This window comes from Salvelinus fontinalis, chromosome 15, assembly GCF_029448725.1.
Source record: "Salvelinus fontinalis isolate EN_2023a chromosome 15, ASM2944872v1, whole genome shotgun sequence".
In the NCBI taxonomy this organism is placed as follows: domain Eukaryota; kingdom Metazoa; phylum Chordata; class Actinopteri; order Salmoniformes; family Salmonidae; genus Salvelinus; species Salvelinus fontinalis.
This window is the reverse complement of record NC_074679.1, coordinates 15,259,941-15,283,804: the sequence shown is the minus strand read 5'-3', so window position 1 is coordinate 15,283,804 and position 23,864 is coordinate 15,259,941. Positions and strand designations below refer to the sequence as shown.

Here is a 23,864-nt window from a genome sequence, read left to right as displayed (position 1 = left end):
CTTCCACCTTACCCAGACAGACAGAGCCCATCCCTGCCTGTCTGCATGGGCCAACCTCACCCCTTTCACCACCCCACGACTCAGTCTCCATATCACTTCATCTGGCAGCCAAGTCACACTCAGTGGAAGGGCCCATGCCATGGCACCAGACTTCCCCCTCTCCCTCCCCTACTACCACCCCCATGTCCTCCCACTCCCCTCCAAGCCCTGCTGCCCCCATCCCTCCTCTCCACACCACACTCATTATTCATGTTCTGAGGGACAGCTTTCATTTGATCTATTACTTAGAATGGGACCAGGGCTGCTGTGCTGCCGCGTCCCGCCTGGATCTTTCATTATTTCAGGGAGGGTTTTCTCCGGCTGGGTCTCTGTTGTGCAGATGAAATATTGAAGGGAGTAGTGTAGTGGAAAGGGCCTCCATGCAGGGTGAGGTAAGGGCCAATGCTGGGCTATAGCTGTTCTTCTCAGACAGACCTCTCCTTCCTTTATCCAGAAGGTGGGCACTGAGCTTCACCTTGATCTTAACCCTTCAGTGTGCTACCTTCATGGATTGATAATGTCCCCTTGAAAGTACTTCTTAACTTCTTTCTCAAACAAAAGTTTGACTTTTTTTGTTGTTATAGTGCCATCTTGTTTGGATTGTTTGCACTTAAAGCTGACATGTGTCAGCCCTCATTTACGTGCATTTACCGGATCTGTCTGTCAACATTTACCGGACCGGTCTGTCAACATTTACCGGATCGGTCTGTCAACATTTATCGGACCGGTCTGTCAACATTTACCGGACCGGTCTGTCAACATTTACCGGATCGGTCTGTCAACATTTACCGGACCGGTCTGTCAACATTTACCGGATCGGTCTGTCAACATTTACCGGACCGGTCTGTCAAAATTTACCGGACCGGTCTGTCAACATTTACCGGATCGGTCTGTCAACATTTACCGGACCGGTCTGTCAACATTTACCGGACCGGTCTGTCAACATTGCAGAGGAAAGAATGGGCAATTGGTTTGGCCCATTTGGCAAAGGACTATGTTCACCTTGACCAAGTCCCAGGCCTTCAACTAATAAAAATAACAGTTCTTAATTGGACATTGAGCTGTATGGTTGCTTTGGTATACCGAGTTGAAGTGGATCATTATTTGTTTACTGGTTAAAATCTTCATTATCTAAACAGTCGTAAACTACACCTGCCGTAACGACTACTGTATTGTGTTTTTAATGCATGTACGAGGTATGTGTTTGGGTGCAGATGTAGGATCTTAATTTGATCACCTAGTTGCAGGAGAACTGTCATGCAATACAGGACATTATTTTACTGCATTTGTGGATTTTTAAAACCTGTTTTTTAGGTTTAAAAAGGCTTCTGAAGTTTGTGATTTCCACTTTAAATTTCAGACTTGAATTCCCTTATGAAACACGTATCAACACCTACAGTTAATTATAATCCACATAATAATTCACATTTCCTGTTTCTGCAGGATTATTCTCCTGTTGTAGCAAACTGCCTCAAATTTAGATCCTACAAATGTGGGACTTCATTAAGCCTTAGGGTAGAACATTTAGTTACGTCACTCTGAAATGTTCTGCTGTGAAGAATGAAAAGACATTATCACATTTGTCTAAGAAACATGTTAGACATTGTGCTGGTACCACATAACTTGAACGTTCTGCCTCGAGCCCATGGTACATGATGCCAAAGTAGAGATTGGCCCGTGGCATTACTGGCACAAGTCACTCTGCTTTCCTACAACATCATTTTAGTGTACTCTTGAGACACTGTGTTGCAAATTTTTACATTTTAGATTTAAAAGGAATGTCTATAAAGAGCTTTTTCTCTGAGTAACTGCTTAAATTCAAGAAACTTTTAGTCAGACTTACAGTAAATAAGTGGAAACCATACCATGTCTACGCCCTTGTGATACTGTATATAAAATGCATGGATGCTGATACATTTCTCACTTCATCAGGATTTTAGCCAAGGACATTCAATTTTCACTCCTTGTAAAACCAATTGATTTGGCCTTTTCCAGACACCCTTGGCTTATTTGAATCATTTCAACAAACAACGTAATTCCATGGATATATGATATGTCCCTAATGATAGAACCTCTCGGGCCACTGGAAACAGTGAGTTACAGTAATTGGAAGAAGAGGCCCATGCATGTGGCTTGTGCTGTGCTGGAGCAAGGAATGACATTGATATAGAGTGCTCCATTAATTGCCATATGAATAAGGTCCACAGCCGTTGCCTCTCTGCTGATGCATCACTGTAGAAGAGATGGGTCACTCTGTCTTCTCCGGCCCATAGCCTTGCCAAGCTCATAATTACTAAAACCTCTAATTAATCTTCCCATCACTGGCCAAATACAGCTTCCTACTATATAAATGAGTTAATGTACCTGTATGTGTTTAAATGTGGGTGGGTGTGTGCATGGATGATAGAGAGAGAGAGAGAGAGAGATGGTTGTCTTGTGTTTTAATTCCTGGGTCTATATCGATACTTCAAAAGGAAAACACAGAACTAGCTGTGGCGGCCTGTTTAAATGAAATAGAAGTGATTGATGAAAATACAAACCCTCCCTTTCATTTCCTGAATTTCAGGTCTAATAAAAATGGTTGTCACTGCGGGCAGTCTGGCTGCATATCCCTAAGTATCGCTACTGACGGATTACAAGGGCATTCATAATAACGTTCCTCCTCAGCTCACTGATGGCAGTCGGACAGAATAGGACATGTCTGACACTCTGGTCGGGGTCTTGGCCCCGTGCGTGTGTGCGTGTGCATGCATGCTTGTGTGTGTGTGAGAGTGTGTAGTACTGGCCCTTTGCCATATAAGGCTTATCCCCAGTCCAGACACTCTACACCAAGGTTCTCCAATGCTGTTCCTGGAGAGCTACCGTCCTGTAGCTTTTCACTCCAACCCTAATCTAGCGCACCTGATTCTACTAATTAGCTAGTTGATAAGCTGAATCCGGTTAGTTACAACTGGGATTGTAGCAAAAACCTACTACGGGGTACTCCTCCAGGAATGGGGTTGGAGATCCCTGGTCTACACCCTGCTATTTTCTCACTAGCCCTGCATGTCTGTGTCAAATCAATGGCACTCTACTACCACCTAGTGAAACACAATGGAACAGCAGCCACCCGGGGCGAGACTGGGAGAGGAGGAAAGGAGCTGTTCACAAGTGGCATTTGTCCCTAATTAAAAGCAGAACTTGTTGGAGCACTTGGTCTGCAAAAGGACTGGAATCCACAGTGACGCAGGCAAAGCCCGCAATCTGGTGGCAAGCCTCCTCCACTCTGCAGACGAAGTGAATAAGCAATTACAGTATGTCCCACAAATCACCACAGCACTTACAAACTGGATCAGCAGTACTTTTTGAGATGGTATACCAAATGATATGTTTTTCCTGATCACATGACCCTACCTGGAAAAATGAAACACTCAGGGCCCTTAGGATTAGTAATGCTGTAAAACGATGGTCACAATGGTTTTCTATACTTGTATGTCCATTTTAGACTGCAAATGTATATGCCTTTGCCTAGTCCATCTATATAATGTAATATATTTCACACAATAAGGTCCAAAACATATGGCAGCCGAAGTGGACATTGAGCAACAGTAAGAACGATAGTCTACAAGATTATAGCACACAATCATTATGCCAGGGGTACGGACAGGTGATGGACTGAGTCCCAGAGTCCAGACTGTCAACAGTGATCAACAGTGGTCTTCCTTGAGGATAATGACTGCTGGTTGAACATCTGGTGAGCCCATGTAGAAAGCATTCGTCCCAAATGGCACCCTATTCCCTATATAGTCCACTAATGTTGACCAGAGCCCTGCTCAAAAGTAGTGCACTCTGTAGGGAATAGGGTGCCATTTGGGATGAAGCCCATGATGTCAGTGGGGAGGATGAATGAAAGTTGTCATCTACCAGTCTGACTAGTAGCAGTGTGTTTAGACCAGCTTAATGAAGCAGACCAGCTCAGCAACTAATCACTTGTTCTTTCCTCGTCAGCTGGTTGCCCTAGGGATGGAAAATGATTGTAAAATGTTTGATGGGTCAGACTTAAGACTGAGCAAACCTGACATACTCACTCAATGAGGTACAGCTGTGTGTGTTGTGTGTGTGTGTGTGTGTGTGTGTGTGTGTGTGTGTGTGTGTGTGTGTGTGTGTGTGTGTGTGTGTGTGTGTGTGTGTGTGTGTGTGTGTGTGTGTGTGTGTGTGTGTGTGTGTGTGTGTGTGTGTGTGTGCACATATACAAACCACGGTTAGTTCTGCTCATCTCACCATTTCAATACAGCAGTGTGTAAGGTACTGTATGTCAATAAACGGCTGTAAAGTCTCTGTTCCCAGTATCTATACACACAGTGCGTTGAAGCAGTGCGTACTGTGTCAATACATTGGAGTTGAATGTGCTCTGTCTATTTACTGTAATGAACTAATATGTACTACTGAACAGTTGAAGTCGGAAGTTTACATACCCCTTCGCCAAATACATTTTTCACAATTCCTGACATTTAATCCTGGTACAAATTCCCTGTTTTAGGTCAGTTAGGATCACCACTTAATTTTAAGAATGTGAAAAGTCAGAATAATAGTACAGAGAATTATTTATTTCAGCTTTTATTTCTTTCATCACATTCCCAGTGGGTCAGAAGTTTACATACACTCAATTAGTATTTGGTAGCATTGCCTTTAAATTGTTTAACTTGGGTCAAACGTTTCGGGTAGCCTTCCACAAGCTTCCCACAATAAGTTGGGTGAATTTTGGCCCATTCCACCTGACAGAGCTGGTGTAACTGAGTCAGGTTTGTAGGCCTCCTTGCTCGCACACGCGCTTTCAGTTCTGCCTACAAATCTTCTATAGGATTGAGGTCAGGGCTTTGTGATGGCCACTCCAATACCTTGGCTTTGTTGTCCTTAAGCCATTTTGCCACAACTTTGGAAGTATACTTGGGGTCACTGTGCATTTGAAAGACCTATTTGACACAAAGCTTTAACTTCCTGACTGATGTCTTGAGATGTTGCTTCAATATATCCACATAATTTTCCTCCCTCATGATGCCATCTATTTTGTGAAGTGCACCAGTCCCTCCTGCAGCAAAGCACCCCCACAACATGATGCTGCCACCCCTGTGCTTCACGGTTGGGATGGTGTTCTTCAGCTTGCAAGCCTCCCCCTTTTTCCTCCAAACATAACGATGGTCATTATGGCCAAACAGTTCTATTTTTGTTTCATCAGACCAGAGGACTTTTCTCCAAAAAGTACAATCTTTGTCCCCATGTGCAGTGCAAACTGTGGTCTCGCTATTTTATGGCGGTTTTGGAGAAGTGGCTTCTTCCTTGCTGAGCGGCCTTTCAGGTTATGTCGATATAGGACTCGTTTTACTGTGGATATAGATATTTTTCTACCTGTTTCCTCCAGCCTCTTCACAAGGTCCTTTGTTGTTGTTCTGGGATTTGATTTGCACTTTTCGCACCAAGGAACGTTCATCTCTAGGAGACAGAACGCATCTCCTTCCTGAGCGGTATGATGGCTGCGTGGTCCCATGGTGTTTAAACTTGCGTACTATTGTTTGTACAGATGAACGTGGTACCTTCAGGCGTTTGTAAATTGCTCCCAAGGATGAACCAGACTTGTGGAGGTCTACAATTGTTTTTCTGAGGTCTTGGCTGATTTATTTTGATTTTCCCATGCTGTCAAACAAAGAGGCATTGAGTTTGAAGGTAGGCCTTGAAATACATCCATAGGTGCACCTCTAATTGACTCAAATGATGTCATTTAGCCTAACAGAAGCTTCTAAAGCCATGACGTCATTTTCTGGAATTTTCCAAGCTGTTTAAAGGCACAGTCAACTTAGTGTATGTAAACTTCTGACCCACTGGAATTGTGATACAGTGAATTATAAGTGAAATAATCTGTCTATAAACAATTGTTGGAAAAATTTGTTGTGTCATGCACAAAGTAGATGTCCTAACCGACTTGCCAAAACTATAGTTTGTTAACAAGACATTTGTGGAGTGGTTGAAAAACGAGTTGTAATGACTCCAACCTAAGTGTATGTAAACTTCCGACTTCAAAAATGGAGGAGGCGGGTGGCAGCGGGTGGAGGTAGGGATCTGGTCGGTCTGCCCAATATAAAGGATCAAAACTGGCGGAGGAATAAAAATAGCATAAATAGGAAAGTATACTAGTTTCATTTGAGGACCAGAATGTTGACAACTGTGCCACACATATTGTAAATAGTTGGGAAGAGATTTTTGATGTACCGATTCCATGGTACAGGGTGTATGAGTTGATATATAAAACAACGCAAGATTCAAGACTTCGTGCTTTTCAGCTAAAATTATTATATAGAATTCTTGCCACCAACAAAATGTTTAATATTTGGGGCTTAAAATCATCGAAGCTCTGCAGATTTTGTTGTGAGGATACAGAATCAATAGACTATTTATTTTGGTATTGCCCTCAGTTAGCCTGTTTCTGTTCTCAGGTTCAGGAATGGTTGAAAATGCATAGCCTTGATCTAAAATTGACCCTAGAAATAGTACTGTTAGGAGATCTGGAGAGACCGGGTCAGTTAATTATTGATATACTAATACTCTTAGTAAAAGTATTTATCTTCAACACGAAATCTGTAGATTCTAATAGATTAGATAGATAGATTGAAATTGTACGTTAAACATCATAGCATAGTTGAAAGATATGTGTTGCGTAGAAACACGAAGTGGGTGGCCAGCAGAGATAGATGGGATGGGTTGAGGGAAGCTGAGGGTTGGTATGTGGAATTGGAGACAAGTGGGAGTGGAGTTGCTGTGTGAGAGAATGATGGTCAAAAGATAAAGGGGAAAAAAGTCTAAATAAAACACAATTAAAGTACATTTGAATGGAACTGAGGGGCAGTATTTTTACAACTAATGCCGGTTTGCCTGAGGCTAATGCCGTGCAGGTGTTTGTACACATGTATATACACACTCTCATTCAAATAAACACGAACAAGTACACACACATACATGTAATAGTGCCAGACATGCACACAAACATATACAGTTGGCATTGCTGTTATGATTTCAGTTGTCCTTGAGGTCCTTTGTTTTAAATTCATTATTTCGTTTTTTTTAAATTGCATTGTTGTTTTCTGTTTTCTTCTGTCTTTTCATTTGTTCTCTTTAGTTCATTCTCTTGGTTGTTGCTGCATTGGGGGGTTCTTGGGGGGGACTGTGGGAGGGGTCTCGAATGGTTGAGGGACAGCTATTGGGGAACTGTGGGGGGATTTTGGAGGGTTCGGGTTTCACAAGATTGTGATCATGAAAAAGGAAACTATGACATATATTTTATATTACTATCATGCACACGCACCATCACACATAAGGATGGCTCTGTTGCGGAAAGACTGTTACATGTTTGATAGTGTCTTGATGCTGTATTGTTTGTCCTTCATGTTCTAATAGTTTAATGTTACCCCGTCCTTTTGTTTTTTTTAATAAATAATAATATATAAAAACATTTTTAAATAAAAACAAATAAAAACTTCCAACTTCAACTGTATGTCTACGCACATCAGTGCAATAGTGTCAGCTTTGCTGTATCATACTCTGTTACAGTTGTTAACTGAAGTACAGTTTTGTCTGAATTTCAGTAATCGTACTCTTTTGGTTGTAGGAAGGTTGGACACAGGGATCAAACCCCGGCCTCTGGGGGTCAACATGTGTTACCACTAAGAGTGTGAATGTTTAAACATTAAAATATTTTAACTAAATTGGGATCATTTAAGTTAAGAAAAATCAGGACATACTAAAAAATTCAAAATAATCCCTAACCAATGAAATAAAATTGTCACAAAACCTATTACTTTCTGTGTTATAGCCAATAGGCTATAAAGGCCTTGGAAAGTTGTGTAATTCAAATAAAACCAGAGAGGAAGAGGCGGGCTTTAGGCTACTTGGTGAATTTGCAAGTCATGCAAGACAAAAATTGCGAGATGCAGATTACCAACACATATGAGCACGTTTCTGCCTGTCCCTCTTCTCTCCCTCCCGCTGGCCTGCTCTGTCTTTGCTAATGATGCAAGTGTGTGTTCAGTCTTCGGTCTGTTGCACGTAGAATGTCCTAGCCTATTCATGGCAGCGATGTCGGCGGGATAGAGAGGATCTTTGAAACAGTCTAGCGAGCACGGTGTAGCCTACTCTTTATTTTTGCCTCATAATATGAAATTACACTACACTGCCGGTAGTCTTTATTGCCCTCCAAATAATCCATGATAATCGAAAATTTCAATAAGCATTTCTCTACGGCTGGCCATGCTTTCCTCCTGGCTACCCCAGCCCCGGCCAACAGCCCCCCCCCCCGCGTGCAGCTACTTGCCCGAGCCTCCCCAGCTTCTCCTTCACCCAAATCCAGATAGCTGATGTTCTGAAAGAGCTACAAAATCTGGACCAGTACAAATCAGCTGGGCTAGACAATCTGGACCCTCTCTTTCTAAAACCATCCGCCGCCATTGTTGCAACGCCTAATACCAGTCTGTTCAACCTCTCTTTCATATCGTCTGAGATCCCTAAAGATTGGAAAGCTGCAGCGGTCATCCCCCTCTTCAAAGGGGGTGACACTCTAGACCCAAACTGTTATAGACCTATATCCATCCTGCCCTGCATTTCTAAAGTCTTCGAAAGCCAAGTTAATAAACAGATCACTGACCATTTCGAATCCCACCGTACCTTCTTCGCTGTGCAATCCGGTTTCCGAGCTGGTCATGGGTGCACCTCAGCCACGCTCATGGTACTAAACAATATTATAACCGCCATCGATAAAAGACCGCCATCGATAAAAGTACTGTGCAGCTGTCTTCATCGACCTGGCCAAGGCTTTCGACTCTGTCAATCACCGTATTCTTATCGGCAGACTCAATAGCATTGGTTTCTCAAATGATTGCCTCGCCTGGTTCACCAACTACTTCTCAGACAGAGTTCAGTGTGTCAAATCGGAAGGCCTGTTGTCCGGACCTCTGGCAGTCTCTATGTGGGTACCACAGGGTTCAATTCTCGGGCCGACTCTTTTCTCTGTATATATCAATGATGTCGCTCTTGCTGCGGGTGATTCCCTGATCCACCTCTACGCAGATGACACCATTCTGTATACATCTGGCCCTTCTTTGGACACTGTGTTAACTAACCTCCAAACGAGCTTCAATGCCATACAACACTCCTTTTTGTGGCCTCCATCTGCTCTTAAACGCTAGTAAAACCAAATGCATGCTTTTCAACCGTTCGCTGCCCGCACCCCCGACTAGCATCACTACCCTGGATGGTTCTGACCTAGAATATGTGGACAACTACAAACACCTAGGTGTCTGGCTAGACTGTGAACTCTCCTTCCAGACTCATATTAAACATCTCCAATCCAAAATCAAATCTTGAATCGGCTTTCTATTTCGCAACAAAGCCTCCTTCACTCACGCCGCCAAACTTACCCTAGTAAAACTGACTATCCTACCGATCCTCGACTTTGGCGATGTCATCTACAAAATAGCGTCCAATACTCTACTCAGCAAACTGGATGCAGTCTATCACAGTGCCATCCGTTTTGTTACCAAAGCCCCTTATACCACACACCACTGCGACCTGTATGCTCTAGTCGGCTGGCCCTCACTACATATTCGTCGCCAGACCCAAATGGTCCAGGTCATCTATAAGTCTATGCTAGGTAAAGCTCTGCCTTATCTCAGCTCACTGGTCACGATAACAACACCCACCCGTAGGACGCGCTCCAGCAGGTATATCTCACTGTTCATCCCCAAAGCCAACACCTCCTTTGGCTGCCTTCCCTTCCAGTTCTCTGCTGCCAGTGACTGAAACGAGTTGCAAAAATCGCTGAAGCTGGAGACTTATATTTCCCTCGCTAACTTTAAACATCAGCTATCTGAGCAGCTAACCGATCGCTGCAGCTGTACATAGTCCATCTGTAAATAGCCCACCCAATCTACCTACCTCATCCCCGTATTGTTTTATTTACTTTTCTGCTCTTTTGCACACCAGTATCTCTACTTGCACATCATCATCTGCTCATTTATCACTCCAGTGTTAATCTGCTAAATTGTAATTATTTCGCTACTAAGGCCTATTTATTGCCTACCTCCTCACGCCATTTGCACACACTGTATATAGACTCTTTTTTTATATTGTGTTATTGACTGTACGCTTGTTTATTCCATGTGTAACTCTGTGTTGTTGTTTGTGTCGCACTGCTTTGCTTTATCTTGGCCAAGTCGCAGTTGTAAATAAGAACTTGTTCTCAACTAGCTTACCTGGTTAAATAAAGGTGAAATAAAAAAATTAAAATGGATTACCCTTTTCAGACATATTGGAATGTGACTCGGCTACAGCATATCTGTTTGTCTGTCTGTTAGGGTAGGCTACACTATGGATTTTTAAATGCTGACACGAAACCTTCTCTGGAGATATGAATGGGCATTTTACATGTCAGTAAAGGAATGAGGTTGCTGAAGCGGGACAAACAATCATCACTAGACGACCAGCAATGCCAATCAAATAATCTTGAGCTGCTGCTCGCAGTTTGTCTCCTTGCTGTCTGGGCAGAGACCAATCTCTCCTAAAAAAGCACTTTAAAGTTAGTTAAATACCGTGATTTACCAAGACATTTAGTAGAAATAAAACACAGCTAGCTACCATACCATAAAATACGTAATAGAAAGCAACACAGCAGCACATCAATCAGCGATGTTTATTGTTGTCAGAGCAACAATACAGAACATGTAATGCCAGAGCAGAATTCTATTGTGACTTGTTTTTTTGTCCAGGGCCATAACTTGGGTTTGAGTTTTAGTGAGGTCCGGAAGGGATGGGTATCTATAAGCAACTATTTACCAGTTGTGCACTCATTCTCGGAGAGTCGTTTTTTGTTTGTTTGGGAGAAGTCTGTAGACACGACAGGAGTCTCCAGATGGTTTTAAAATGGCCTTTTGTCTGGCATCTCGCAAACACACTTTCAGCAGCATCTCAAGTTGACTACTGAGCCGACTGTGAGCTGGGGTAGTTCCTTTCTCAGGCCCTTGGCCACTACCACGAGACGGCAAGAGAGGTGCATTTGCTGCTAAAAAGGAAAATCCGGGAGGCTAATTCGGGGGACACAGGTCAACATAATGAACAAACCACTGTTTATGATTCCACTCATTCGCAGAGGTAGACGCGATTAGAACTCAGTCAGATTGAGAATATAAGCATTCTGAGCTTTGATCAACGCTGGGAGAAATATTTACCAGCAATTGATTTTATTTCATTCATAAAATTCATTCCGGCTTTAGACTATGGTGATATGGTCTATACACGAATGCAGCTGCCATAGTATTGAAGCCTTTGCAATACGCTTAAATACGGGTGATAGGTTTAGTACACATCACCACATTCTATATCAGAAAGTAGGCTGGCCCTCTCTTAAGGCTCGTAGATCAAGGCGCTGCTCTCGTTTTGTTACTAAAGGCCTCTTGTGCAAACTTCTGCCGTACCTTACTTAATTTAAGTAATTTACTCCAGACCTGATCACAGGGATGGCCAACTCAGGGTAACCCTTCAGGCTCCACTGAGTTAAGTAGATCTGTATCTAGTTTTTTTTTGCACCTTACTTGTTGAATGATCTCCAGAGCTCTCGAAGGTTGGATGTCTCCTTGCCACTAGGACAGTTCAGACAGCTGATTGATGACTTTTACTGAGGAATGTGTTTGTTTTCATGATGTGTTTTGTAAGTTACTTTTCTTAAATTGCTTGTGTCATATTTTACGTTTTTATTGCGTTGGAATTGTGAATATGATTGTGTGCAGGGCTCCCTTGCAAGAGGCCTTGGTCTCAATGTGATTCCCTGATTAAATACATTTTAATAAAATAGTGACTTAATATGAGCCAGTGTAAGGACAAATTCCTACATATGGGGAGCACTTCAATTTTTTAAATAAATGATCCATTAATGTCATTGAACAACGTGAACAATGCACATGATCCCTACCATACAGAAACAATAACATATCTTTCAGAAAGAATAACATATCCCAACTCATCAAACTTTATCCAACACCAAAACTATTTGATGCTGTCCTCACCTGTCTACAATGACAGGTGCTTGTTTGGCCTCCTGGCCTACCTGTCCAGCTGTCAGGTAATTCCAAAGGGTGTAGAAAGCCCTGCGGATGAGGGGAGGGAGAGGGGGGGCTCAGCATCGAAGCGGGCCCTCCATGGGGACAGAGCCTGGGGCGGGTACTCCAGGGCCTCCTTCAGCGGTTTTACCAGAGGAGGAGTGAGAAGAGAGAACTGAAGGATTGGAACTGACTGAAAGACCACTCAGAATTGTATGTCCTGATTACTGTGACAACATTCAGAATTGTATGTCCTGATTACTGTGACAACATTCAGTATTGTATGTCCTGATTACTGTGACAACATTCAGTATTGTATGTCCTGATTACTGTGACAACATTCAGTATTGTATGTCCTGATTACTGTGACAACATTCAGAATTGTATGTCCTGATTACTGTGACAACATTCAGTATTGTATGTCCTGATTACTGTGACAGCATTCAGTATTGTATGTCCTGATTACTGTGACAACATTCAGTATTGTATGTCCTGATTACTGTGACAGCATTCAGTATTGTATGTCCTGATTACTGTGACAACATTCAGTATTGTATGTCCTGATTACTGTGACAACATTCTGATTAATAGGACGAGGAGTGTTCCTTGATCAGCATGTGAGCTGACCTGGGAAAACTCCTGGCCCTACTGATAACCCTACAGTAAATAGAATTGCTCAGACAATAGTGAAGTAGTGATGATGTTAATCTGTAGCATCTAATCCCTCTATGACCGTAAAAGGAAAGATCCAGCACTGCCTTGGACTTTGGGAGGATGTCACCACACTGCAGACGAGAAGCAAAGGAGATAGAGATACAGAGATTCAGTTTCAGTAAGCCCAGTTTGAATATCATGTTATTCTTCTGTCCACCACTGGAGTGTGACATTGCTGGGCTTTTGTTCATGTTATTCCTCTGTTCATGTTATTCCTCTGTCACACAGTATACATGTCTATACTATATATATATATGTATTGTTTACTATATAATGACAACTACTCAAATACATGGCACCATATGCCAACTGATTTGAAACATGAACGTTTCACTGTTCAAACCTGTTGTAGAACTTTGTAGGCATCCTCAAAACTGTGGAACATATCAGAGTTGATGATGTTGAGAGTTGAAGGATGATACTCCGGCTTTTCAGCAGGTTAGCCTGTCCTCTCCCAGCACAAATAGAAGCATACATATGCTGCTTTCAAGACAACTGGGAACTCTAAAATAACCGAGGTCTAATTATGAAGTTGGTGATCTTCAGGTCGGAATGTTGGAGCTCTAGAAAGATGTCAGAGTTTCCGACTTGGAATTCAGAGTTAAATGAACGTTAAAAACTGTTTTTCCCAGTCGCAGCTCGTATTTTTCTTGTTGAGTTCCCAGTTGTCTTGAACACACTAAAGTCGGAAGTCTGAGATGTCTGGGTTCGAAGTTGTTTTGAACACGGCAATAGACTGGGTCATTATGAAACAGCTTGCCCAATAATCCTTCAGTCACTGAGGACTTAGATGCGTAGGGTACCGGGGGATATCTAGCCCCATAGGGTACCTGCCCTCCCCCCTGGTAATTCACATTAAGACCATAAGATGTCACCAAATGATTTCTCCAACACTTTCCTTGGCTGCCACTGCTCTTGCTCAACAAAATGTCCTCTTTGTCATCACAACTTTTGGAGATATAAAAATAAAATAAAGTTGTTGATATATTCCAATGAAGTTAGATCTATAATTGGGGGCAACCCCCCCTTATGGTTATGAATGTGTTTCTACCTGCCATATAGACAATGACTAGCCCAATTAGCACTAGTTTGTGCTAACTTGCTAGCTGACAACTTTTTTTACTCCACCATTTTCTTACTGCATCAGAAGCTATCACAAATTCGACCAAATAAAGATATAAATAGCCACTAACCAAGAAACACTTTCATCAGATGACAGTCTGATAACATATGCTATACAATAAATATGTTTTGTTAGAAAAATTTGCATATTTCAGGTATAAATCATAGTTTACCATTGCAGCCACCATCACAACTCTCACCAAAGCAACTAGAATAACTACAGCGACCATCGTGTATTACCGAATTACTCATCATAAAACATTTCTTAAAAATACACAGCGTACAGCAAATGAAAGACACAGATCTTGTGAATCCAGCCAATATTTCAGATTTTCTAAGTGTTTTACAGCGAAAACACAATATAGCGTTATATTACCTTACCACAATAGCAAACATCACAACAGCATTGATTCAAGCCAAAAATAGCGATAACGAATAAACCACCAAAATATATTAATTTTTTCACTAACCTTCTCAGAATTCTTCAGATGACAGTCCTATAACATCATATTACACAATGCATATAGAGTTTGTTCGAAAATGTGCATATTTAGCGGCACAAATCGTGGTTATACAATGAGAAAAGTAGCAAAGCTGCCCAGAAAATGTCGGGAGAAATCTTTGGAGAGGCACCTATTCTAATCAGTAACTAATCCAAAACTTGACTAAAAAATACAGGTTGGACAGCAAATGAAAGACTAATTAGTTCTTAATGCAATCGCTGTGTTACATTTTTAAAATGGACGTTACTTCAACATACAGCGTGCGTTAAAGCGAGGCTGCACTGCAATTAATGGCGGCTTATGCATTTGACATTTTTCAACAGAACAACGAATTATCAGCATAAATAGTTCTTACTTTTTGATGAACTCCCATCAGAATCTTGGGAAAGGTGTCCTTTGTCCAAAAGAATCGTTGCTTGGTTGTAGTCCTCTTCAACGTTGCAACTAGCAGTAAACATTAGCATGTGAGAGAGAGATACCCAACTCCCTAGAACGCCACGAAAATAAATACCCGAAAATCGCAATATACTGACATAAACTGATATAATTCGGTTTAAAATAACAACATTATAAAGTCTTTAAAGCCTATATCGAATAAAAACACAGCCGGAAATTTCTAAGAGCTATAACCGAAGGTTCTAGTACAATATGCCAAGGTCCTCAGTGCGTCAGAGCGAAGAGGGAAAAGACCAGACACGTCCTTGCCAAGCGATTTATAACCTTTCAGATCTACGTAGAGACTCCATTTCAAGTCTCCCTATTCGCTAACATCCAGGGGAAGGCGTATGCAGTGCATCTCAACCAATAGAAGACAGGCAGATTTATAAACAGATCTCAGAGTAGCTTGCAAAATTTGGCATTCTCACATCCACATAGGAAAATTGCTCTAAGTCCAGTTCTGTTTCACTCACAGATATAATTCAAACGGTTTTAGAAACTAGAGAGTGTTTTCTATCCAATGGTAATAATAATATGCATATTGTACGAGCAAGAATTGAGTACGAGGCAGTTTAATTTGGGAACGTCATTATTACAAAGTGCTAACAGCACCCCCTATTGACAAGAAGTTTTAATAGGGTTAGAAATGTATCCACCAGTGACTGATATCTGATGTTACACTTTTGTGAAACCTTATGCCATAATATCATAATATTCAGGTAACTGGCACCACTGGGGGACAGTTATCCCACGGGGGGTGGCAGTTACCCCAGTTCTAATTTTTTTTTTTTTTTCTAAGTCCTTTTTCTAAAAAAAGCATTTTATTAAATTACTAAAAAAGTGTAAACTGTAGCCATTTATTTGCCTTTATAGTTTATTAGACTAAGCAATACCTTCATCCACATACAATGTTTTCCAAACCTTGCTTTTTTGTGTCAGAAATTAGACATTGTTTCAGAAAATATTTTGGAAATTATCATTTGATGACAGTATCTTTCAAATCAGGCTGAAATGCTGACATTTCAAAACCTTACATTTGGTAACCCTTATGATAGTATTATTTTCAGTCCTCCATAAACCTTTGCTCTTTGAATTGTTTTATCGCTGTGGACATGGAGTGGGTAGCATCTTTCATCAGAAGCGAGGACATTTCTGAACATTTGTGGCACCTAGTTGCAATGCTTGGCTTGTAGTGCGAAATAGATTGGGTCAGATTTCGTATCGAATTAAACTGCTAACGCATTAAAATACCAACCATTAACCAAACCGGGACATTATGCGTCTTGCAATCTTTAATCAAACGCCGAGCAAAGTGCATTTCAGCTGAATCACAACTCACGCGCACAGCAAATGATTTTGGAAACTGAGGGGGAAATGAAACTTGAAGTGATGGACAAGCAAACCGAAACTTTAGCCAATGTGAAACTTGATGCAATGTCGTACGGAGATAATGGTACGTTCATGTCATTTCGGAAACTGGGACCTACGAATTATGCCGCGTGCTTGACCTACTCTGAACTAGGAAACTCGTAAATGTCCGACTTGCTATCTAGTTGTAGTTATACACATGCTACGTTCAACGAATTAGCAAGTCGAACATTTCAGAGTTTACTAGTTCCGACTAGCATTTGAACGCGGCATTAAAAGTAATGCTTTGTATTGAGCTTCCTATTCTTTGATTCGGATACTTTTCCAAATGGAAAACCTTGGATCCGACTCTTCTGTTATGTTACAAGGTCGACCATTACCGGGTTTCCGACAGGACATGAACGCGGCATAAGTGCGCCTGTAGCTGTCACGTTCTGTTCAATGCCGTCACATACAGAAGATCAACTCATTTCCATTGAACTTTAGGATATGACAGCCTTTTTTCATGTAGGCATGTAGGACTGCATATGAATAAGGTTATGATTTTATATTCAACATTGTAACTTTCGTTTTCCTTATTTGCAAATAGAAACTGTTTTGACCAAACGTCATGAGACGCGTCACTTAGGCTATTGCGGTAAAAAGGGATTCAAGCTAAACCTACATCAGAAGTTTCAACATGACAGATAGGTTAAGACTAGCAATGTCGTTCTCTACTCAAGTCGTGTTTGTGAAGATGTCCCTGCAGCTTTGCATAAGTAACATCCAGCATATCTTAACAACTGTCCTGGCATGGATAGGTGTGCGCGGTCCGCAGGTGCGGTTGACATCTACAGGAAAAGTCAATCTAGTGAAGGTGTTGCAAAAGAATATATCTCAAACAGCGACAACTCCGAGCAGTGTCAATTATCATTTTACTCGACAGTGCAATTATAAGTGCGGTTTTTGTTTCCACACGGCAAAAACGTCTTTTGTCCTGCCCATTGAGGAAGCAAAGAGAGGTTTACAGCTTCTGAAGCAATCAGGTAAATTTGTCAAAATTAGCCTATGTATTTATGATGTCGCAACATCCCTATATACATTCACATGACATGTTATTACATTATTATTACAGACTATTTCTGTCTAATACTTTTTTTATTCAATGTTTAGAATTCTGAATTTCATTTTTTTTTTTTGCAGGACTGGAAAAGATTAACTTCTCTGGTGGAGAGCCTTTCTTACAGGACAGAGGTGTTTTCTTGGGTAAATTAGTCCAGTACTGCAAACAAGACCTCCATCTCCCAAGTGTCAGTATTGTCAGCAATGGCAGCCTGATCAGAGAGAAGTGGTTCCAGAAATATGGTAAGATGGTTTTCATTTGAAATAAATAGTACCAACATTACGCTACTGGTCGTTATTATATCGAACAGCCACCATAAACGCGCAGTCTTGAGTCACAGAGTTTCTAAACCCAGAGGCGCAACATCGCAAGACTTCCGCGAACGCTTGTGAAACAGACCAAACAGACCAGGTCGGGGTTTAGTCAATTAGATAAATGAACAATTCTAAAGGCACAACCTAGATTCGAGCCAATGTGTACTTAAGTAGTTGAACATGTTATTACTCCAGCCTCGTGAAAGTGTCAAACTGACACGTTTTAATTTTCTTCACAAACAACTTTATATCGAAGGATCGCCGAAACGCACATGCGTAGTTTGGCGAGTGACGATCGTTAGACACGATGACGTATATCTACTAAGAGCCTTGCTAGCCGACATTGCCATGACGTCACCTACAAGTGTAATCGGGGATTTCAATTGGAGAAGCAGTTTTAGCCAATCTTCATACTTTACTGTCTTTGCTTGAATCTTCATTATTCTCATGCAAAGTCTGGTAAATAAGTTCATTTTATTCACACTAGATGTCAGCACAGGGTTAGTTTTGATATGAGGTCACACTCAGAGAAACCTTTCACTCTTTGAAATGTTTCCCAGTTGAGTTATAAAATGTAGGACACATTTTCAAATGCATGATTTGATCATCACAGTTTTATTAAAAACTACTTGTTGATTTTTATCTCAATAAATGTTAACTATCACATGTTCTAGGCTATGTCATAATTTGTATGTCTGGATGTTAATACATTTTGAATACATGGGTGTTTCAAAATACAATTCTTTGAGATTATGTCAGTTTTAAAATCAGAACTCTCCTTGTCCTCACAGGCCAATACCTGGACATTCTGGCCATTTCCTGTGACAGCTTTGATGAGGACACCAACCAGACTATAGGCAGAGCCCAGGGCAGGAAGAGCCACCTTGACAACCTCTTCAAAGTCCGGGAGTGGTGCCGAGACTACAAAGTGGCGTTCAAAATCAACTCTGTGATCAACACCTTCAATGTGGATGAAGACATGAGAGAAAACATTTCTGAACTCAACCCTGTACGCTGGAAGGTAAGGGTGTTCCGATGCATTTACATTACTCACCAGTAATGCTGTATCTGTGAATAGTGGTTTCTTCTCCTATCAGAGATGTAAGAAATTAGTTGTATGGCCTTGACTTTGTGTGTGTGTGTGTGTGTGTGTGTGTGTGTGTGTGTGTGTGTGTGTGTGTGTGTGTGTGTGTGTGTGTGTGTGTGTGTGTGTGTGTGTGTGTGTGTGTGTGTGTGTGTGTGTGTGTGTGTGTGTGTGTCTAGGTGTTCCAGTGTCTACTGATCGATGGGGAGAATGCTGGGGAGAACAGTCTAAGGGAGGCAAAGAGGTTTGTCATCAGCGATCAGCAGTTTCAGGACTTCCTGGATAGACACAGCACCATCAGCTGTCTGGTACCTGAATCCAATCAGAAGGTATGGGACTGGACTAAAGACAACACACAAAAAAATGTCAGTTATTGATATTATGATGATTCAACAACTACTATTCCTTGTAGTTTCAGAATGCTATTAATGTGTAGAGTAGGCCTAATGTAATCTACTAACTCAATTAATCACGTACAGAGCATTCGGAAAAGATTCAGACCCCTTCCCTTTTTCCACATTTTGTTAGGTTACAGCCTCATTCTAAAATGGGTTCAATAATTTCCCCCCCCTCACCTACACACAATAACCCATAATGACAAAACGAAAACAGGTTTTTAGAAAATAAATACCTTATTTACATAAGTTTTCCGACCTTTTGCTATGAGACTCAAAATTGAGTTCAGGTGCATCCCGTTTCCATTGATCATCCTTGAGATGTTTCTTCAACTTGATTGGAGTCCATCTGTGGTAAATTTAATTGATTGAACATGATTTGGAAAGTCACACATCTGTCTATATAATGTCCCACGGTTGACAGTGCATGTCAGAGCAAAAACCAAGTTATGAGGTCAAAGGAACTGTCCTAGAGCTCAGAGACTGGATTGTGTCGAGGCACAGATCTGGGGAAGGGTACCAAAAAAAAAAATGTCTGCAGCATTGCAGGTGCCTAAGAATACAGTGGCCTCCATCATTCTTGAATGGAAGAAGTTTGGAACCACCAAGACTCTTCCTAGAGTTGGCCGCCCGGCCAAACTGAGCAGTCGGGTAGAAGGGCCTTGGTCAGAGAGGTGACCAAGAACCCAATGGTCACTCTGACAGAGCTCCAGAGTTCCTCTGTAGAGATGGGAAAACCTTCCAGAAGGACAACCATCTCTGCAGCACTTCACCAATCAGGCCTTTATGGTAGAGTGGCCGGACGGAAACCACACCTCAGTAAAAGGCACATGACAGCCTACTTGGAATTTGCCGAAAGGCACCTAAAGACTCTCAGACCATGAGAAACAAGATTCTCTGGTCTGATTAAACCAAGATGGAACTCTTTGTCCGGAATGCCAAGTGTCACGTCTGGAGGAAACCTGGCACCATCCCAACGAAGAAGCATGGTGGTGGCAGCATCATGCTGTGGGGATGTTTTTAGCGTCAAGGACTGGGGGACTAGTCAGGATTGAGGGAAAGATGAACGGAGTAAAGTACAGAGAGATCCTTGATGAAAACCTGCTCAGGACCTCAGACTAGGGCAATGGTTCACCTTCCAACAGGACAACGACCCTGAGCACACAGCCAAGACAATGCAGGAGTGTCTTCGGTACAAGTCTCTGAATGTCCTTGAGTGGCCCAGCCATAGCCATGACTTAAACCCAAGCAAACATCTCTGGAGAGACCTGAAAATAGCTGTGACCCTCCCCATCCAACCTGACAGAGCTTGAGAGGATCTGCAGAGAAGAATGGGAGAAACTCCCCAAATACAGGTGTGCCAAGCTTGTAGCGTAAGACACAAGAAGACTCAAGGCAATAATCACTGCCAAAGCTGCTTCAACAAAGTCCTGAGTAAAGGGTCTGAAAACTTATATAAATGTGATTTTTCATTTTATTTTATAAATTTGCAAAATAATCTAAAAACCTGTTTTTGCATTATCATTACGGTGTATTGTGTGTAGATTGATGAGGATTGATTTAATCCATTTTAGAATAAGGCTGTAACGTAACAAAATGTGGAAAAAGTCAATGGGTCTGAATACTTTCCGAATGCACTGTATATCAGACCTATCAGACGCAATATTGTCCACAAAAAAAACGATAGTCTGTGACACTATTGTACATAATACAGAATAGTTGTGACATTAACATGTTTCCTTGTCTTCTCTTGTCAGATGAGAGATTCCTACCTCATCCTGGATGAATATGTAAGTCCTTTTCATCAATCTGTTATTTTACATGATACACACTCTACATTCCAAGTCTTAGCAAGCCCTTTAAAGTAGACAGTCCTTATCCATCAGTCCTCATTCATCAATCCTCATCCATCAGTCTTCATCCATCAGAACTATTGAACAGCCATCTAAATGCTCTCATCGATTGAGATGTAAAGACATGCACCTTCCCATATTAAGTCCCAGAGTAGTCTTGGCTTCAATCTTTAATCAGGGGATTTACAGGCTTTGAGATGGGTGAAAGGACATGTGGATGTGCAGATATTTCTGTTAGTATTAGACAAGAGGTTTCATAGTAGTGAATTACTTTGATAATGAACCACCATGTTAAGATTCTCTTTTCTGACCCGTTGGTAACACTTCATAATAACTTTCATTAATAAGCCTTTATAAATGCTTATCCATTCTTTATAAATGATTATACATTTTCTAAATGCTTATGTATTATATGTTTTGATGTGCTTTTCTTTTTAGATGCGTTTCCTGGATTGCAGAGAGGGGAGGAAGGATCCATCCAAGTCCATCCTTGATGTTGGCGTGGAGGAGGCCATTCAGTTCAGTGGCTTTGACGAGAAGATGTTCCTAAAGAGAGGAGGGAAATATGTATGGAGCAAAGCTGACATGGGGCTAGAGTGGTGATCCACACATTGTAATCAATTCCACTTTTTGTTTGTACTTGTGTGTGTGTTTTTATTTGTATAGACAGTTGTATTTAATGGATAATATAAATAGGAAAACAAATAAAATAATAACAGTAGGCTACACCAACATTAGTTTCCATTCATACAAAGTGTCGGGTAAATTGCCACAGTAGATTTGCTGTGGTAAGCCAGGAAATACTTTTATTGTATGGAATGCTTGTCAAATAGATAAGTTGCTCTTAGTTCAAAAAGGGACTACGTTGTTCTGATGATAATACCAACCAGAGGGCGAACATGCTACTAAGGTAGCACCAACATCGTTTAGGGAGTGGTAATGAGGTGACCAATAATGGTTGCAGTTGAGATCAGCTGTGTGGGCGAATTTAGAACATACTGATAGCTGGTGATAATCTAGTGACGTCGATGGTTGCAATAGACCCCTTGTTATTTGATTATATTCCAATACATTCTTTAGGCTATCCATTAGCCTATCCATTCTCACATAATGAAAGATGTGAAAACCGATAACAGTTTCCCTGGCTGAGCTAATGAGATCCTTTGGGCCATCAGTTGATTGACAGCTAATTGAACAGCTTGTTGAACAGCTGATTTCACCATCCCCACTCCTGCAACTCGTGCCAACCCTGTCTCTTTAATCGTGCGATAATGATTTGGTCATTATCATTCAAGAATCTGGCACTTTGCCGCAACCATGTGTTAAAGTTCAAATCTTCCTCCCACTGCTAAATGGCATATTATTAGGCCTATATCGTCATCATACTGAATCATATGATCATTATATTAAACAAGCCTATTATTATTCTTTTTTAAATTGACAGTCACACTCCTTTTGTAATTTTTTTGCTTTCATTGAAGAGATAGAACAGTGTTGGAAAGACGGGGAAGATAACGGGAGGCGGAGACAATGGGCAGTGGGCCAGATTCGAACCCATGCCGACTCTGGCATGTGTCTGGACAACACAATCTCACACGCAAATATGTCCGAAAAGTATTTAATTCAGATTTCGTGCGTTTTTCTGTGGCTCAATTCTTGTGAAAATACATTTTTGTGTGACTTAATTCATAGGAAAATACATTTTTGGCAGGCAAACTCGGGAACAATCTTTTGAAAGCATTTTGTTTTTCAACATTGTGTTGGGTATAATTACATTGATGTATCTAGTGAACAATGGATAAGCAACAATGGGTATGACAGATAGAAGTAGTCACTTCAGGTGTGATCAAGCCTTACATCAAAGTTGCCTGAAGCTGAATGGAAAGTGCTATGCTCTGACCAGTTATTCAGAAGAAAATTCTCTGTGACTCTCATTTACATATGTTAGCTTACCAATTTGGACTCAAAACAAACACATTCTACACATTTACAAATTACCTGTTTAACGTGTTATTACAACCATGGTGTTATTTTGTTACTGAAGCTAACAGCAGAGCCTTGTCTGGCAGCGAAACAGTTCATTCAGCCTCATTTACTACCTTCAACCCTTGTGTGGTGTTCGTGTCTGTGGGACCCATTTTCAATGTTTACTAAAAGAAAAGTGATACAATGAATTATTTTTTCAACCTGAGACTCATTGGCCCATTTTCTGTGAAGAACATGTAAAATAACACATTTTCATTGCGTGCACACTGTGCACCCTTGTAACATTTGTCGTCTGAAGATGAGGAATCATCGGACCAAAGCGCAGCGTGGTAAGTGTTCATGTTAATTTATTAAAACAGAACACTAAACAAAATAACAAAGAGAATGAAACGAAACAGTCCTGTCTGGTACAGACACACAGACAGAAAACAACTAACCACAAAACACAGGTGGGAAAAGGGTACCTAAGTATGGTTCTCAATCAGAGACAACAATAGATAGCTGCCTCTGATTGAGAACCACACCCGGCCAAACATACAGAAATAGAAAACATAGAACACAAAACATAGAATGCCTACCCCAACTCACGCCCAGACAAACCAAAATAGAGACATAAAAAAGGAACTAAGGTCAGGGCGTGACAACCCTCCTACACATTTATATTACATATGTTCTGGTCCACTGAACCCGAGGGTAATGAAAGTGTGGAAAAGTGTGTGTAGGTGAAAACAAGTCAAATTGAAACAAAACAGTTTGCTGTGTGCCTTCACTCTGTCTTCCTCCTCCCTGGGCCTGTCGTTTCAACATAGCACCTTCCTGTCTCCCGCTTTTCT

General features: G+C 41.3%; 1 protein-coding gene and 1 pseudogene across 1 annotated transcript; one reads left to right on the top strand and one right to left on the bottom strand.

Moving 5' to 3' along the window:
* Positions 1–3,183: 3,183 nt before the first annotated feature.
* On the bottom strand, positions 3,184–16,707 carry LOC129811238 (UMP-CMP kinase 2, mitochondrial-like; annotated as a pseudogene).
* A 52-nt stretch (positions 16,708–16,759) lies between these two features.
* On the top strand, positions 16,760–23,236 carry LOC129811464 (S-adenosylmethionine-dependent nucleotide dehydratase RSAD2-like). Its single transcript, XM_055862792.1, has 6 exons — positions 16,760–17,322; positions 17,480–17,641; positions 18,505–18,734; positions 18,977–19,126; positions 20,950–20,982; positions 21,484–23,236. The coding sequence occupies exons 1-6, from the start codon at positions 16,977–16,979 to the stop codon at positions 21,646–21,648; spliced, it is 1,086 nt and encodes a 361-aa protein (XP_055718767.1). The 5' UTR covers positions 16,760–16,976; the 3' UTR covers positions 21,649–23,236.
* Positions 23,237–23,864: the final 628 nt, after the last annotated feature.